The 19,920-nt window shown below is 36.6% G+C and overlaps 1 protein-coding gene across 5 annotated transcripts in view; it reads right to left on the bottom strand.

Moving 5' to 3' along the window:
• Nucleotides 1–1,041: 1,041 nt before the first annotated feature.
• LOC128696322 (type-1 angiotensin II receptor-associated protein) overlaps nucleotides 1,042–19,920 on the bottom strand; it is a 33,838-nt gene continuing 14,959 nt past the window's right edge. For 4 of the 5 annotated variants that reach the window (XM_053787519.2, XM_070092346.1, XM_070092347.1 and 1 more), the window contains 4 exons: nucleotides 16,464–16,575; nucleotides 15,157–15,229; nucleotides 12,129–12,275; nucleotides 1,042–7,781 (listed from right to left, as the gene is read on the bottom strand). In XM_053787519.2, coding sequence (XP_053643494.1) covers nucleotides 7,660–7,781; nucleotides 12,129–12,275; nucleotides 15,157–15,229; nucleotides 16,464–16,575 — 454 coding nt within the window. In that variant the 3' untranslated portion in view covers nucleotides 1,042–7,659. The remainder of the gene's footprint in view (nucleotides 7,782–12,128; nucleotides 12,276–15,156; nucleotides 15,230–16,463; nucleotides 16,576–19,920) is intronic. The other variant, XR_008408142.2, reaches the window with a different exon arrangement.

Raw genomic sequence — 19,920 nt, forward strand, 5'->3', positions numbered from 1 at the left:
AAAAAAAAATTAAAAAAGTTTTTTTTTTCTCATTATGCACCGTGTGCTGCAGGATTTTTTTTAGACTGTGCACACTGACCACATAGACCCATTCTTTCATATGAAGGCCTACCAGCTTTCTCCCACTAGATTTGAGGTCGCTAGAATTTATGAGTACTAGTACGTCAAAAACCCCTACGCGTAAGACGTACTAGTACGACGAAAACCCTCAAAGGGTTAAAACTTAATTAACCCTTAAACTGTCCAAACATAGATCTACGTTCATGCACTTAATGCTCCAAATGTAGATCTACATTCGATTTTACATTCTTATGTAAAAAAAAAAAAAAAAAAAAAAAATAAGTAGATCTACGTTCAGAGAGCTACGCGCGTGAATGTAGATCTACGTTTGGACAGTTTAAGGGTTAAATGGAGGTGGTGTATGATATTGCTAATTGTCCAAAATTTCCAAATTACAATATAATTTTCATGATTATCCAGTTCTCTGCTGAATTAGCAGACTTAGTCCACTGGTTCAGAAGATAACTGGACACTACGAATACTGTTACTGTATTGTAACATGTAGTACTACAGTACAGTAATTTTATAGCACTGTACATAGTTTACAGTAATTTTACTTACCTTCTTGTGGTGGAGAGATGAGGTGTAAATTGCTCTGATTCTTAGTCAGAAGAGTGGCTGAGGTGGTGCTTATGGATGAGGTTAGCAAATAAGTTGTAGAGGACATCCTCATGCGCAACTTTTAGGCATGACCTACTTCCACTAGTGGGTCCTGCCCACTGCCACACCTCATCTGATTGTAGTATATGAATGTATCTTCTTGCCTATGCTTCAAATTCATCAAGGTCAAGGTAGTAAACACTACCTCTAACTTTAATGCCTTCAAGGCTGAGAAGCTAATTACTTCACCCTCTACTGTCTCCAGTTAACAAGCTCTGTATTGACAAAGCCACATGCTGGCAAAATGTCTTCAAAATAAAGATAACCAGGTGTTGCATGTTATCTAATTCATCAACTTGTCAATATTGAATACTGTTAATGTTATTCATGCATGTCTAGTAGACGTCAGTGGTTGGCAGAAGAGGGACGGGGGGTGGGGTGGGGATAAGTGACATCCTTTTTCTCCTCTCCTTAACCTGCTTAGCTTACTGCACGTGTCCTCTCTCCCATGCAACTATATTCAGCATCCTCCACACCATAATAAACTGAATAATATTTGTTTACATTATGCTATACATCGACCTAATTTGCATTTCATATTAATAAACTGAAAGAAATAAAATATTTAGTTGACAATTTGACAACTCTGTGGTAAAACCATGTTGTAATATTTAACTGAGGAAAATGTTTTCCATGGCATTCACGAATTTATTATGCTTTTGGTTATTTACAACAGTATATTAAGTACAGCCTCTCCTCACTTAACAACAGAGTTCCGTTCCTAAGATGACATCAGTAAACGAGTTCATCGCTAAGCAAGGAGCATACTATAATGGTAGTGGGTTTGTGTGAACCATGCTTGATATTGTTTTAATGTCACCTTTGCACCATTTATAACATGTTTAGTATATTTTTAAATGTTTATACAGTAGTGTACTGTATATTGTAATAAACAGAACAAAGGAAATCAGCTCTAATGTACATTATTTAGGAATGCATATTGGTCAGAAAGCCCGTCATAAGTCTGAGTCATCGGCAAACGAGTACATCGCTAAGTGAAGAGAGGCTATGTTGTACATTTAGGATAATTAACCTATTTGCTTATTATTACATTTATGGGGGAGGGGAAGATACATAAATCTTTAGGTGTCAAACAGTGCCTGGGGTAATGGGAGGCAAACAGATTCAATTTAAGTGAAGGAAGATGTGCCCAGTTCCTTGGATCAAAGGTAATCAGGTTCAATTTAAGTGAAGAGAAGATGTGCCCAGTCCTTGGATCAGGAGTCCCTTGGCAGCATCAAGTGCAGATATGATTCAAATGACCTTCCTAAATGTAATAACCCCATCCCTCCTTCAAAGTGCTGGCACTGTGCCTAGACTTCAGGAATTTAAACATTACCTTGCCCTCACCCCAACAGCACTTCCAATCCTATAACCTAGCACACCTACTGAATGCTCAGGCCCCTATCATTTAAATACATCCTTCATACCCTCCAACCCTTCCTAGAATGGTTGCTACCCCCTTTCCTTTCTTCCTTTCACACTGAATTTATAAACCCTACTGATCACCTTATTATGCTCCATCCTCTTTAAATTCCCAAAACACCTCAACAATGTTCTCTCCTATGCCCTCCGAATTGTTACTTTCAGAACTCGATACAGTACTGTCTTAATTTCTATACTTCAAATTCTTCACATGGTATGCAAACTTTTAATTTTGCATCAAAACAATATCCTATCCAAACCTTACTAAAATTTACATAAATCAATGAAATACATTAATTTTGTGATGCAAAACACAAATGTAAGTTTGACTTCAGCAAATTAATCTTTGCTGAATGAACCAAGTGTACAAGATATGACTAGAGAGGATGACATTTTAAATCCACTGGAATGTTTTTCTTCACTTCAAAATAGAACACAACTTGAAACTTGTTATATAGAAAAGCACACAACTAAACAAATGGCAGGATGCACAAAGCTAATTTATTTGGGTAGAATTGTCAATAAAACTGATTCCTTTTGAAATTCACCTTTATATTTTTTGAAACACTGCAAAAATAAGATACAGCCTGTGGCAGCCTCCTGCCAAACTAGTGGTTAAATTGTTAACCTGCCAGCCGGCAGTACCAAGGGTACATCATCAAACCCAATGTGGGGACTGCTGAGCCGGCCTTAGAAGCAGTATTTACCAGAACACCTTACAGTATACATCTACTGGCAGTAGAGAGCATTCTCCTGACCATCTTATGGTATATATCTACTGGCTTCTACTGGCTTTAGAAGAAGAGCTCACCGCAGCTCACCGAGTCTGATGGCCTCGGTTACTTGACGACCGCATTCCGTGAACTCGCAACATAGTGTGTTCTGCAAGCAGTATTCACCAGACCACCTTACGGTGTATATCAACTGGTCTTAGAGGCAGTAAATAGTACTCACCAGACCACCTTACGGTGTACATCTACAGGCCTTAGAGAGTATTTACAAGACTACCTCAAGGAGTACAATTGTAGGTGATGTCTACAAACTCATCACCGACTCTAGTCAACTGCGGGCCAAGTCATGCTGACGCTGTTGTATAGTGTCATGTGACAGCTGGCTTCTGAAGAAAGACGCTATGCGGGTAGAGTGTTATAACAGAGATAAGAGTGTCGTGTGACATGGTAGAGAAAGTGTCGTGTGACAGAGATAAGGGTGTCGTGTGACACAGTAGTGTTATAATACTGAAACTCCATGTAAATAATGTAGTATGACAGTGTGACACAGTAGTGTCAGAGTTGTATCCTGTGTGGTAGGGTGAACTGTCATGTAACCCAGCTTGTGTTGAAGTGTCAGATGCTGCTAAGAAACGGAAATACAGAGACTGAGTGTTATGACAAAGGGATAAGGGTGTCGTGTGACATGGTAGAAAAGGCATGCATGACGCAGAGATAAGGGTATCGTGTGATACGGTAGAGCAGGAGTGTCGTGTGACAGAGAGAAAAGGGCGTCAGCTGACACGGTAGAGAAGGAGCGTCATTACACAGAGACAAGGGTGTCTTGTGACACGGAGTTGTAGGTGTCATGATACTAGGATAGGTAGTGTCGTGAGACACGAAGAATGCAGCGACACTGACACCTGATGCACTATAGGGTCATGATGAGTTGGTTAAAATTTATTATTGCATGATTCATAGATAGATGTACAAAGATGTTACTTATAATCTATTATTTTAACATGTATATATATGTACCATGACACAGTAGTGTCAGGAAAGTTGTACCTGTGTGAATTAATTATTTAAGGATGTTAATTATAATTTATTACTGTAGCTTGTATATATATGTATCAAAGATAATAGGTTTTAATCAGATAATATATTAAAGATTATTTTATAATACCCCTAGACCAAAGATTAGTATCTTTATATGCAATTAAAATGATAAATATTTTGTGTGTATATATCTATCCCAAACTCTTTATTACAAAATGAGTAAACTACCATCTAAAAAATTACTTTTTTTTGTAATAGCCTACAACACAATTATGCCTAAATTTTCTATTTTTAAATTGCAAATAAAAAAATATTTCAGTTAGCCTTGTGTTCAGTTCTTATTTCCCCTACTTTTCTTAAAACATTTGAAACATATAATGACAATCACAACAACTAGGCTTAAATATTTCCCCTCCTCAATCTGAAAAAAAAAATAGTTTTTGAGTTTAATGTTTATTTCTCTGTTACTAATGTATATAAAGCATTTTATAATATCCTAACCCTATCTCAGATTGGGCTTATTTTACATAATTATGTATCAGGTTCATTCCTGTCCGCATCATCATCTACGGTATAAGCATAGGGTTAAAAAAAAAAAAATTACCCTGTAAAGAGGTGCATCTTTCAATCAAAAACAGTTACATTTTTCTTTTAACATGCCAGCCACTGCCTACCAAGGAATTACAACCCAAAATAGCAAGAGGGATAGGATACCAAAATTTTTGCCAAAATCCATACTAAATTTTAGGCCAGTACTGATACCACAAAATTAGATACCTACTGATACTTTGGCATTCCTAAATAGCAAACACATTCATCATCAGTCATTCAATAGTTGTCATGCCAGAAGTTTGCAGACATCACAATTCAAATGATCCTGCAAATTGAAATATCCCCACCCCTCCTCCAGAGGGCACTGTATTTACCCACCATATTTTACATAACCACTGTATTGTATGCAAGTTACAGTATCCATCTCTACTGTTAGTTTTATGTAAAACAAGGAGAGAGTACAAGATATTTAAATACCAACATGGGTGCCTAGTGGGGGTCCCAGCTGGTGTTTTTTGTTTGGCCACTTAACTCTGGTTAAGAGATAGCAGTACATGCTAGGATGAGCAGAGTTTGCTGAAGTGAGAGGAATCTAAGAATGTGGCAAACAGTTCAACTGTAGCAAAATTGTAGTTCAATGATTTAAGAGGAATAAACTTCTAGTACCATGTTTGCACTTAATGCAGGGAATAATGGACCAGGATACTTTAAAAAAAAAAATCATTACCAGTGACAAGAAAGTGACATCTATAAGCAGATTATAAAAAAATGAAAAATTATAAATACGTAGTGTTTCAGTCACATTTCTTCAAAGCATTGCCGGAAGTCAGTAAACTGTAAATGTGAAGTGGGTTTAAAAACAGTGGCCTTTACTCTATACACCTTAGATATATTTGGTTATTTTTAGTTACAAGGATAAAACTCAGTTTGTGGTATCCCATCTGTATTCTAGTTTCTTAAATTGGCCTTATTTGCAACAAACCCAAATACAAGCTGAATGAAGCCAGTAACAGGGTAAAATTATAGAACTTATTAAATGCTAAGGTGATTCTTGGTACATTTACAAATTACCAGCATAATCAGGTTAACAAAATAAAACTGTCATAAGTACACAAATGAATCTGTATGCAGTGGAACCTCTACTTACGAGTGCATCCATGTGCGAGTTTTTCCACATACGAGCATCTGTTCGGTCGATTTTTTGCTTCCAGACGCGAGCAAAATTTCAAGATGCGAACAGGCATCAAGGGAGGTTAATTGACACTGGTGAGGGGGCTCTTGCTCTTGATCTAGGGAACTGAATCTCAGTTGTTTGTTGGACTATCTTATTGAAACTTGGGCAAAGTATGATGAAAAGATGCTTCTTAACGTACACCAAAAATGAAAGAAATTGGGTCATAAATAACGGAGTTCACTTCTCAGCCATTAGCCTCCCCTTAGCGGTATACAGTGGACCCCCGCATAACGATCACCTCCGAATGCGACCAATTATGTAAGTGTATTTATGTAAGTGCATTTGTACGTGTATGTTTGGGAGTCTGAAATGGACTAATCTACTTCACAATATTCCTTATGGGAACAAATTCGGTCAGTACTGGCACCTGAACATACTTCTGGAGTGAAAAAATATCGTTAACCGGGGGTCCACTGTATTTTTGTATGTTTTTTATGGTTGTATTCTCGTTTTATTTGGTCTCGTGTAATAGAATGGAAAATATACTACAAAAATAAATATGATTTTAATTGGTTTCACGATGAAAAGTACCTTAAAATTGAGCTACATCAATGGTAGACATCATGATGTAACAGTGGCAGACAACATGAAGGAGCAGTGGCAGACATGAGATAGCAGTGGCAGACAACATGAAGCAGCAGTGGCAGACATCATGAGGTAACAGTGGCAGACAACATGAAGCAGCAGTGGCAGATTAGCAATTAAATGTAGCATTAAGAGTGTAGCAATTAAGTAGCAAAGTCACTCTGTCTGACTTTTCTGGGTTATCCTAGGTTCTCTATACATGTAGTCAGGAGCAGGAATGGCCACTGTGGTGGCCCTATAAACCCCAACAATGGCTGCTGTCACCACCACTAGCCACATACCTAATGACATGTATTTTATTCATTCTAGTGTATATATCATGTTTCTATGTTATTAATATTGTTTATTATGTCATATTACATGAATTGTGATAGATAAATAAGCAGTAGAGTTGATATTAGGGAAATTATTAAAGTATTTTCTCGTGCCTGGAATTCCACTGGAATGAATTAATTCATTTCAATTAATCTAAATGAGGAAAATTGACTCTGCAAACGAGCAAATCCAATTGCAAGCAAGGTCATGGAATGGATTAAACTCGTAAGTAGAGGTTCCACTGTATTTAGGAAAATTTAGTGTTGCCTAACAAATGCCAGTCAAGTGATATCAGAAGACAAAATAGACATGCATGCTTTTGAGAAACTTTTATATTCAAAATATACCTCTGTTGTAAAATGAAAGTATTCAGTCAATAACTTCCTCCTATACTAACTTCTGGGTATGAAACAGTGAATGCAGAAATTATACACACATTTCCAACTTCTCAAAGAATGGAATAACTTGCAAGGACTAATGAATCCATTAGGATTAGCATGAGACATAATGAGAGCAAATGAATGAACTAAAATGGCAGAGGATAATACATACAGCTAAAAATGAATGAACATTAAATAAAACACCTTTAATGGATTCCATAAGAAAATAGTCAACTATGAGGTAGCCTAAAAACAAAAACTTACAGTTAAAGATATATTTAAATCATTAAGAGTCTTAAATTGAAATTTCCAGGTGACTGTTTGAATTTAGATGTGCAGCATCTCGCTTGTGTGTGGCAATTTCCTTAATGTCTGTAATAAGTTTAGTCTTGAGAAAATATATTGGCTCAGTTTATTAAAAGCAACCAATGAAATACTGTACTTACTAATTTAAGGTCATTCATATTTAATTTTGCTATGTACAGTATGTACAAAGCCATCCTAGTTCATATATTTTATTACACACTTCAGGTACCAGTAACCAAAAGAAAAATAGTAGCTTTAGCCAGTTTTGTAATGCTAATGCAAGAAAATCTAATACACACAAAATAAATTCTGCTGGATACCTTTGATTAACATGATGCCATTGTAAGGCTGGAAAATTTTGAAACCTTCCTGCTTAAGTGGTAAAGAGATTCTCACTGGGTGATGATGTGGGGACATTTTCTTGGTCCATGCCTGTTGAAGGGTTATTCTGAGGAGCCTGGTCAATATCTTCATATGGGCTGCGTCGGGGACCTCCTTAAATAAAAATGTTATATTACAAACAGAATTTCACAGAAACCGTTGAATAAAGTATTATATCAAATGTACCATCTGAGCAATGTTTTAACCACACCAAATATGCCATGTATAGTACAGGAAGGCCCCACTTTGAAGTGCTTCACTTTATGGTGTTTCACTATGCACCAGTTTTCAAATACAGGAGGGTCCAGCTTTACAGCATTTCACTTTGCAGTGATTCACTAATATGGACATTTCATTATGACCAAAAATTAGTTTATACAGCTCCCTGATTCACTATTACAGTGTCCACATGCCACTCTGTTTACATCCTCTGAGCTCCACATCTCTCAATTATGTCTGGAAATGTTTCAAAATTTCAAGCATTTTAAAGTTACTAGGTATACTATTCATACTCTGATAACTGCACTTATGTGTACCTGTACCTAAATAAACTTACAAATTGTGCTGGTGTGCAAGTACACATTAAAATCACTAAGTGTGTGTCATTAATACTGAAGACGCTATAATAATAATCGCTCTGAGGCACTTTAAATTTTGTATATTACGATAACATAGACATTTTCATTAATCCATCTATGATATTTTTTCAAAATTATATAAGAAACACGCTATATATCATACAAACATAATACGTACAACCATAGAACAAATTGACAATTACGAGATATGGTAGCCAGGCAGCTTGTAGGAGTATACCTGGAGAGAGTTCCAGGGGTCAATGCCCCCCATGGCCCAGTCTGTGACCAGGTCTCATGGTGGATCAGGGCCTGATCAACCAGGCTGTTACTGCTGGCTGCACGTAATCCAACGTACGAGCCACAACCCGGCTGGTCAGGTATCGACTTTAGGTGCCTGTCCAGTGCCTGCTTGAAGACGGCCAGGGATCTATTGTTAATCCCCCCTGATGTATGCTGGGAGGCAGTTAAACAGTCATGAGCCCCTGACACTTATTGGGGCTATGTCTTTTTAGTAACTGTGGGACGACCCCAGTGTCCATGCTCCCTCTCAACAGGATGTTAAAAGCAGTTCTTGATGAATACCAAGTTCCATGAGTCTGGGCCTGGGGCAGAGTGCATAGGCATGTCATTTATCGCCTTTTTGAAGTCATTTGGCATCAGGATAATATCAGATAGGTGTCTAACAAATTCTCTCATAAAAAATTCATTTAGGTCTTCGACTCTCAGTCTGGTTAGTGGCTCACTAAAAGCGAGTCATATTGGGACTTGAGTAGCTCAACATTTCCTTGCTGTCATCTGTGTAGGACCCATCCCGTTTAAGTAGGGGCCTAATACTGATGTTGTTCTAGACTTTGTTTGGCATAAGAAAAGAAATATTTTGGGTTTCTTTCAATTTCATAAATGGCTTTTAGTTCTTCTCGCATTTCTTGACTCCTGTAAGATTCCTTTAGCTTTAGTTCGAAGTGTACTATTTCTCTGACCAGTCTCTCCCTACATATTGCAGATATATTGGTGTCTTGTAGCCGCTCTGTTATTCTTTGCCTTCGTCTGTATAGGGAGTGCCTTTCTCTTTTCTCTTTCTAGTTTACATCTCCTCCTTTTCCTTAACCCTTTCAGGGTTTTGGCCGTACTAGTACAGCTTACGCACCAGTGTCCATGACGTACTAGTACGCATAAATTCTAGCGCCTTCAAATCTAGTGAAAGCTGGTAGGCCTACATATGAAAGAATGGGTCTATGTGGTCAGTGTGCCCAGTATAAAAAAATCCTGCAGCACACAGTGCGTAATGAAAAAAAAAAAAACTGACCGTGTTTTTGGATTAAAACAGCAACTTTGCACTATATTTTCGTATGGTATTTATGGTTGTATTCTAGTTTTCCTGGTCTCATTGTACAGAATGGAAGATATATTACAGAAATTGAGATGATTTTGACTGGTTTTGCAATGAAAAGTACCTTGAAATTGAGCTCAAAGTAGCAGAAATCTTCGATTTTTACCAAAGTTCAAAAGTAAACAAATCATGCTAAGCGTCCAATACACATCAACTGGCGAGTCTAATATTCTTTCACAAGTGCGTCGATATTATTTATACCATTTCTACACTAATGCAGTAGTCTGCATAACAGTAAATCTTCTATTTTTTTGTGAGAATAAAAATTCGAAGTGGAAAGCAAAAGAAATGCAAGAGGGGCCTGGGGGCATGACTAATGAACAGAGGAAATGTTATTTTAGTGCCAGGAATGTCTGTTTATTCTGGACCCTATTTAGAAATTGGCATCTTTTGAAATGTGTGTGAAATTGGCAAAATTGCTAAATTCTGACAACTGTATTGGATAGTTGAAATTGGTAAATTGGTGGTTTCTTGTACTCAATCGATAGAAAAAATGGAGTTCTAGCGAAATAGTTATGATTTCTGTCGACTAGTATATTGGAATTGGCCGAAAATAGGGCTCAAAGTGGGCAAAATCGCCGATGCATAAACATCGTCGAGACCATTAACTCTGCGAGAGCATAATTCCGCAAGTTTTCCATCAAATTTCATACTTTTGGTGTCATTATGATCGGGAAAAGATTCTCTATCTTTTCATAAAAAATATTTTTTTTTTTGAAATTTGGGGGACCCTGAGAACAAGTCTCTGAGAGGGCCTGTGGACCCTGAAAGGGCTAAGGGAATATGCCCTAAGCATACCTCAAGTTCCAGAGTTAATTTGTTCTAGACATAGGGTAGGATCCATGTTGCTTGGTCTATTTTCCCAGTTTATATCATTTAGGACTTGGTTTAATTGGTCCCACCTTATGTTTTTTTTATTGAAATTGAATTTGGAGAAGGCTCCCTCGTTGTATTGTGTCAGTCTGGGGTTCCCTGCATACATGTCTGGACCTCTATTATGTTGTGATCTAAGTATATTGATTTTGATGTGATGACATTTTGTATCAGATCATTGTTAGTGAAGATGAGGTCCAGCATATTCTCCAATCTTGTAGGCTCTATTATTTGCTGGTTTAAGGTGAATTTGGTGCAGAGATTTAAAAGCTCATGTGTGTGCAAGTTTTCATCTGAGCTGCCTCCTGGTGTTATCACTGCTACAATATTATTTGCTATATTCCTCCATTTTAGGTGCCTTAGGCTGAAATCCTCCAGGACTAAGATGTTGGGGGCAGGAGCTGGAAGATTTTCCAAACAGTGGTCAATTTTCAAAATCTGTTCCTGGAATTGTTGGGACGTTGCATCCGGAGGCTTGTATACAACCACAGTGACCAGGTTTTGGTTCTCGATCTTTACTGCTAAAACTTCAACTACATTTGAGGCATTTAGCAGTTCTGAGCATACACGTGACTGATATACAGGCCAACCTACCCCTCCTTTTGCCTGTTTACTCTGTCATATCTGTATAGGTTGTAACCTGGGATACATATTTCATTGACCAAGTGATCCTTTATGTGGGTCTCCATGAAAACCACGAACATTGCATTTGAATCCATAAGCAGTCCATGGATGAAAGGCATTTTATTTGTTGCTGGCTTTAGACCCTGTATATTTGCAATGATGAATGTCGTCAGATTGGTGGTATTGGGGATTCCTTTTTTTTACCTGGCACTAATATCTGTTGTGTTGGAGTGGAGCCAATCGACTGTGATTCCACTCCAGAAATGATTGGAGTTGGTGTATGACTTCTGTCATTTCCTGCCAGCTTTTTTCCTTCCTGACATTAAAAAAAACCTCTCTCTGGAGTGGCTGTGGCTACCAAGGTTGTCCCATGGTCTGGATGTTCTGTCTTCTTGTACCCTTTAAGTGGTGTGCCCAGCAATACAAGTTAAAGCGCTGTCTTTCCTGAACCTTAAGTGGACAGGAATTAATGTGTGTTCATCTGTTTGTTTACATTTTCCGTGTGTCTCTAAGTTTACTCATTCTCTCTCGTTTATGATGGCATCTAAGGGTAGTTCTTAGAAATGATTAAACTCAGTGAACAAGGTATGTTGATAATAATAATGATAATTGCTCTGGGGCACTTAAAATGTCGTATATTTCGTGTAGGTGTGGTAGCCGGGCGAGCTACCACACCTACATGTCCATGCATGTTAAAGCACTTATAGATGCTAGGGGTGATCAACCCATATATTAATTGATGCTAGGGGTGATCAACCCATATATTAATCAATGTAAAATAGTTGACCTGTACTGGTGTATCAAAATAAATCCTGGATCAGTCAGTGAAACTGGTTTAATTGACCTTTTAGTAGAAAAATATCAAATTTTAAAAAATCTATAATAATTATGTCAGTACTATACATACATCCCAGAAGATGATTTGTAACCATATCAATAATCTTTTCTTTCTGTTACACCACCTATCAATCATTAATAACAATGTGCAATACCAACCAAAGATGCCCTCAAAACTTGATGGCAAACCAAAGGTTCCATATGATCCAGCTCGGTCCTGCACAATTCGATAGAGCATAAAGCTGGTCAAAGGACGTAGCAATAAGTTCAAAATGGCCATGGCTGCTCCAAAGCGTTTCATTCCACCTGTAATAGTATGAAATAAAGATAATTTTGGTTTCATTTCATTATATATTGTATAGGGTATTTCACAACTTATGCTATTAGCAAGTTAGATTCCTTATTAATGCAAAGCTTGCAATGATAAAGTTCTCTACTTAATGCATTTAAATTCCTTAAGAAAACCATTTTTCTTTATTCAGAAGAATTACTTAAACCAGGTGATTTTAAGAAGAATACGACCTACTTCTCCATAATCTAGTTATCCTGAATATGGAATTTTCAATCCTACAATACTGTGTACAATTAGATTTTGAAACAAATTATGAAAAAAAAGGCATAATGACACCAAGTAATGATAAAAAAAAAATTCATTAGAGATTTAAACAGAAGTAGTGCAATGACTTGGGAGATGACTGAGCATAAGAGCTTGAGATATTACTAAAAAATACAAGCAATACACACAAATACTTAATAAATTCTGTACTGAAATCGAACAAAAAAACTTCTGTACTGAAATAGCAGAACATAAAACAAGAAATAAATTTAAGTCTTTCATCGAATTTTGCAGTCTAAAAGTAGTTTCTGTTTATGGACCAAACGTAAACCTATTTCAGTTTCTTTGAAAGAAATTAACAAAAATGTAATATATTCTCAGAATATCCCTGCAAGTCTCAGGTATGTGTCTGGAAAAATGAGGTTCACTTGATGTAAATTTCACCTAATAGATTTTCTTGGAACACATCTTGGTGTCTGTGCAGGGAATTACAATACAGTACGTACATCTTATTTTTTTTTATTCCAGGAATGCATCTTCAATTATATAACAGTAGTCTAAGGAAAAATACCAATATTTCCATATACAGAAAAGAAATTGAATTCAATATATGGTTTGTGGAATAAATCTGTCTATTAAGTGAAAATCACCTGTAAATCACAAAGGGAAGCCAAGTGACAACCTTAACCTTGGACCTACTGAACTAAAAAATCCTTTTAAAGGGGCAGAACTGGTATGGTGATACCAACAAGTTGTAGATAAAAGATGTATGCACTGAACAAGATATTAAGGAAACATTTCACCATGATTGGCTTCCTCAGGCTTAATACAGATTATAATAATCAGAGAAAGCGCTAAACCCACAAGGATCGGCTTAATATAGAAAAGTTAGAACAAGCAGTACATGAAGTGCAAGAGATAGTTACCCTTGGTTAAGTTAGGGTCATCTTTAAAAATAGGTTGGATAAATACACTAACGAAGCCAGTATGCCTCCTCAGGACTTCCTGGTGTAGTACAGCCTTCATCTTACAGTGGTCACAATTGGACAGAAATCATTCAGTTAGGGATCAAGGTATGCTATATATGCTTGATATCTACAGTATGGTGTTGGTGACTACTATCCTTGATGCATCCAAGCACTTGTTTTTTTTTTTTTTTTTTTTTTTTTTTTTTGGGGGGGGGGGGGGTACTATTTGTTTGGCTTCATTGAACATGATGTGTCCGTGTTATTCTGTGGGTGTGCTTTAAGTAGGGGTTAATTTGATCATCCGTTCTAAAGGCATTTTTGATGTTTTCAGAGTCTGAGTTCAAGTATTCTTGGTATCTGACTTGGTTAATTGTAATCTCCTCAAGGTATGATGGATATGCCAGCCTTGATGGTGGTAGTTTCTATGCTTGCTCTTTGTTTTTTACTTAGTCTTTGATGGAGGTCGAGGCATTAGTGGCTACTGTCGTGTCATTAGAACTGATACTTTAAAAGCCATATTACTAATTAGGAAAACAAATGAATTTGATGGATGGTTAAGAGCTTTTAGGATCTCCAGCCCACAATACCTAGAAAAAAATGTGAATACAGTACCTAAACAGTCTTTCCTGCAGCTTCACATCCCACCAAACGTTAATAACTACAGGAAGAGAGCCACATTCGTCCTCAACAGGAACAGACAACAATTGATCCACCCACCAAATACAAAATTCTACCATTTAGTAATGAGGCTTCTACCCTACTTATAACAGATGGTCACATTTAAGTAGCCACAAACGGATCAACCCCTATCAAAGGTTTAGTGAAAAACGAGAGCAAGCATGCAGACAATGTGACCATTAAGGCTGGTGTATACATCATACCTTGTGGAGATTGTTACAAAAAGTACACAAGCAAAATATCAAGAACACCTGAATTCAGACCGAGATAAAAATGCTTGCTGTAGGAATAAAAAAAAATTATGCCTGCATTCAACACATAACACAAGGGTACATCATAAGGTTTAATGAAGCCAAACAAATAGTAGTTCCCAAAAATGATTTGATCCAAGTCCTTGAAAGCAGCAATGATAGTCATCACTAATACCATACCACAAAAAACAGACAGCTATAGCTTATCCAGAACCTTGGCCAAACAACAGCTACCCAATAGTGACATTGCCATAAGACGACACTATATGGCACCAGGAAGCACTGTAGGAGGCCTCACTCGCATATTCGTCAAAACTACTATGTAAACACAATCCAACATGTTGCTGCTAATTAATGTGTTACCACACTTTTAATCTATGCTGACCTGATTTTTTGCACTATATATATACAATTTGTTCTAGCTTCTTTGTATTAGGCCTGAGGTAGCCACTTGGTGAACATTTTCCTTAAATGTCTATTACAGCAAACATGTCTTTTACCTACATTATTTTTTTAGGTAATATTGCTACAAAATTAAACAAAAGGTTTTTTTAAAAAATCTAGTTATAACAATGCAACCAAATATTCAATGGACAAAAGCACAGACAAGTCAAATGGATAAAAAAATGAACACCACTACATCATAACACGTGCCACAAAACTAAGGAGAAAAGGCAAACCGAAGTGTATAGACTGCTAGGAATTATAAATGTCTTAAAGTGTGTGGAACTTACTTATAGTGTGGGGCCAATAATATGCAAGATTCACTATATCAAACATTATGGCCAAAAGATTTGTGCACAAAGCCTGGAAAGAAGAATATGATCTATGTATTAAACTGACAAAATTAACAAGAAATTAGTTTAAACATCAAGAAAAGATGCAGGTTGTTGTCTGGGTTGTTAAAGAGCCACCAAAGCCTTAATGAGCCTTGCTTCCTGGAGGACAGGTGCAGAGCTAGACTAGTACAGTACACGTTTCACTCTGAGTAGCTTCGTCCAGTCAGTCTAAAGACTTGTGGCAATGCTTCACACAAATGAAAGCTTGCTCTTCACCCGTCTCTTCTTCATTACTATCAACATTTTACTTTGTATCTAGTTTTAAACACTGTATATGGATATAATTTGAAATGCCATAAATAGTACAACATGAATATTTTCACAAAATTCTGCTTAAACATTTAATTTGTTCCAAAGGTAAGTGAAAGAAAGGGGAAAGGAACAGTAAAGATAGAGTGGGAAGCAAAAGTGGAGATAAGAGGAGAAAAGTGAAGAAAAAGAGGGAAAGAAAAATTTAGATAGGAAGGGAAGGAGGAAAAAACTATCTCAACCACACTTTAGGTAATATTAAGGAACAGAAATAATGTAAATAGAATAGTACAAGTTGTATTCAATTGTATTCAAGAACGTTTAAGCTTTTCTCGTAATCCTTACTGCCTTCTGCGAAATTAATCATTAATAATTTAACCGAAAATAAATAAATGAAGTAGATACAGACTGTTAACATTATGGCTACTGAAAGAGACAGTGTTCTAATCTTGGTAGGCTGGTAGACAGCACCCATCCAGGGAGGCACTACCGTCATGTTTTACAAGTGTAAAATAGAAGCCTGTTGTACACTGACAATTTTCTTTTCTTTGCCTAACATATAAAATACCAAGAAAGTCTTACAAAATTCTACTTACAATGAGTATACCCTTACTCTTCCTTTCCTGTGTTTCTTAATAGCTTACAACTGCCAGAAGGCAGTTAACCTAGTAGCAACCAGTAAAGAGGCAAGGCTAAGGGCCGAGATTTGACCCCTGCAACCACGTATAAGAAAATACGTGTGTACATACCGAGTGCATGTGTGTACACGTGCACAAAAATTTTTTTAGGAGTCCACTTACACATGAACGCATACAAACACACACACTTACAAACATGCATTCTGCCTGGAAATATATTAAAATGATCCTTAACTGTAGAATACTGTATACAAATGGTACAGCAATACATGTATGTTAATTTTAACTAGAAGACAACTCTAGAAAATGACTGACCATGAATGGGGCTTCCTCAGACTCCCTCTGATGTAAACTCCATATGATTGTTAAGAGGAAGATTGTGTTGTAGAATACAAAACTTTCTGGGAGACTCCCACAAAAGTTGCTCCTGAAAAGTGGCATCATAAATAATTTCCATTCTGTACCTTCATGCTTTATTACAATATATTTTTAAAATACAGTAAATGAATGGTGAATTTCAGTGATAAACGTGTTCGAATTTAAAAAAAAAAAAAAAATAGCAGATAATGCTTAGTGCATATTCTTAACAGGAGTGGAAAATTTATCCCTTTAATTAATTTTATAGTAAGCCATATATGTGCATGTATTGTGTAAATGATAACCCAAATACAGCATAAGAGTACTGTCCATTGGATAATATTACAGTATAGCAACTGTTAAAAATTTATAAAAATTAGTATACTATAACTGTACAGTAATTTAAAGAAAAATTTTATGCAATAAAGTATAAACAAATGTGCAATAAAGAAAATTATGGTGCATGACCATGCTTCAATGCAATTATGAATGCAATAACTTTATTTTCCTAGAAAACAGCATCCTATAACTTGCTCCCAATTTATTCCTCTACTGAGGACCTTGCTTGAGCCAAAGCAATGTGGACCACTCAAACACTAATATACTGTACTACCCAAGAATCCTCATTACTACATTTTAACCCTTTCAGGGTTTCCAACGTACTAGTACGTGTAAATTCTAGCGCCTTCAAATCTAGCGAGAGGAAGCTGGTAGGCCTACATATGAAAGAATGGGTCTATGTGGTCAGCGTGCACAGTATAAAAAAAAATCCTGCAGCACACAGTGCATAACAAGAAAAAACAAAACTGACCGTGCTTTTGGTTTAAAACAGCAACTTTGCACTGTATTTTCGTATGGTATTTATGGTTGTATTTCTAGTTTTCCTGGTCTCATTTTATAGAATGGAAGACATATTACAGAAATTAAGATGATTTTGATTAGTTTCACAATGAAAAGTACCTTGAAATTGAGCTCAAAGGAGCAGAAATCTTCGATTTTTGCCGAAGTTCAAAAGTAAACAAATCATGCCACACATCCAATATACGTCAACTGGTGAGTCTAATATTCTTTCACAAGTGCGCTGATATTATTTATACCATTTCTACACTAATGCAGTAGTCTGCATAACAGTAAATCTTCAGTTTTTTGTGAGAATAAAAGTTCAAAGTGGAAAGGAAAAGAAATGTAGGAGGGGCCTGGGGATGTGACTAATGAACAGAGGAAATGTTATTTTAGTGCCAGGAATGTCTTTCTTGTTTATTCTGGACCCTATTTGGAAATTGGCATCTTTTGAAATTTGTGTGAAACTGGCAAAATTGCCAAATTCTGACAACTTTATTGGATAGTTGAATTCGGTAAATGGGTGGTTTCTTGTACTCATTCGATAGAAAAAATGGAGTTCTAACGAAATAGTTATGATTTTTGTCGACTAGTACACTGGAATTGGCTCAAAGTGGGCGAAATCGCCAACGCGCAAACATTGTCAAGACCGCTAACTTCGCGAGAGCATAATTCCGTAAGTTTTCCATCAAAATTCATACTTTTGGTGTCATTATGATCGGGAAAAGATTCTCTATCATTTCATAAGAAAAAATAATTGTTTTTTTTTCCGAAAAATTTTCAACCCTGAGAACAAGTTTAGGAGAGGGGCCTCTCAACCCTGAAAGGGTTAATGCCACTGGATACTATATCCTATCTGTTAATCCTTACACTTAATTCACTTCTTATTTAAATGAGCTATGGAAAGAAAAGAGGGGACATAATTATTTAATGTTAAGATTTATGTAGATTATAATAGAGAAGAGATGTGAGAAGTGGGTTATAATAAGAGTTTATGCACTTGAGGATAGGAGGAAGGTAAAGGGGAGAAATTTTATCAGGTGTTAAGCAAATGTTGAAAGGGTTTTGCACCAAGCGAGAGACTAATTGTTGCAGGGGACCTAAATGTGTGACAATCATTATGAAGAATTCAGAGCATAAAGGGAATACCAGTATAATTCAGAGGGTTGTTGAGGTGGTTTGGGCATTTAGAGAGGATGGAGTATTATAGATTGACTAAGAGGTCATGTAAATCTGGGGTGGAAGGGAGGAGGAGAGGGGGGTCACCCCAGGAAGAGTTAGAGGGAGTGAAGGTGGTTTTGAGTGTTAGGAGCTTTAACATCCAACAGGCTTGTATGAGCGTTACAACGGAATGAGTGGAGTCAAGTAGTGTTTATGGTTATTAGCGCCACTGAAGTATGAACAAGGTAACATTTACAGAGGGATTCAGGAAAACTGGTTAGGCAGACCAGAGTCTTGAAGGTGGAAAGTATACAGTGTCTTTGCACTCGACAGGTGTGAGGATGCTGTAGTTTGGAGGGTCATCTGAACTCATTTCAGCATATTTCTGGCAAGACAAAAATTGAATAATAATAATGCAATGGGTTTCCTTGCTTTTTGAGACACCCAACCTTGATGGGAGATAGCTATTGTGTTTAATTCATAATTCACTGCACTGGTGCCTACTTCAGTGTCAGTTCATCAGATTATATTCAATATAATCAAGTTCAAATTTAAGCCTATTACATGCTAGCCTTCACTTAACTTGAGGTTTTCTTCCCCCTCATAATTCCAGATAGACTAGGAACTTAACCTTTTCAGGGTCCAAGGCCAAAATCTGAAGTGGTGCCCCAGTGTCCAAGAATTTAAAAAAAAAAAATTGTTATTTTTTCTTATGAAATGGTAGAGAATCTTTTTGTGAATGTAATAAAACAAAAAGTACGAAATTTGATGGAAAACTGACGAAATTATGCTCTCGTGAATTTTGATGTGTCAGCGATATTTACGAATCGGCGATTTTGCCGACTTTGACTCCCATTTTAGGCCAATTACATTATTCCAGTCGACCAAATTCTTAGCTATTTCACTAGTATTACTTCTATTCTATCGATTGAGCACAAGAAATCGCCAAGTCAACTGTTTCAACTACAAAATAAAGTGACCGGAAATTGGTAATTTGGCCAATTTAACACAAAGTTCAAAATATTCCAATTTCAAAATAGGGTCCAGAATAAACAATGTAGGTATTCCTGGCACTAAACTAACATTAACTCTGTTCATTAGTTACGTTTTGAGGCTTTACAAATAAATTCCATTTTGATTTTTTATTCACATAATGAATTTTTATTCACACCAAAAAATAGAAGATTTACTGTTATGCAATATTGTAATAATTGTATAAATATCATCACCACATTTGTGAATGTATATTAGACCCACCAGCTGGCGTGTATTAGACGTGTGAGGTCGTTTATTTACTCTTGAACATCGGCAAAAATTTAACATTTCCGCCACTTTGAGCTCAGTTTCAAGCCATTTCCAGTGCTAACACCAATCAAAATTATCTCTATTTCTGTAATATGTCTTCCATTCTATC

This window comes from Cherax quadricarinatus, chromosome 39, assembly GCF_038502225.1.
Source record: "Cherax quadricarinatus isolate ZL_2023a chromosome 39, ASM3850222v1, whole genome shotgun sequence".
Classification (NCBI taxonomy): domain Eukaryota; kingdom Metazoa; phylum Arthropoda; class Malacostraca; order Decapoda; family Parastacidae; genus Cherax; species Cherax quadricarinatus.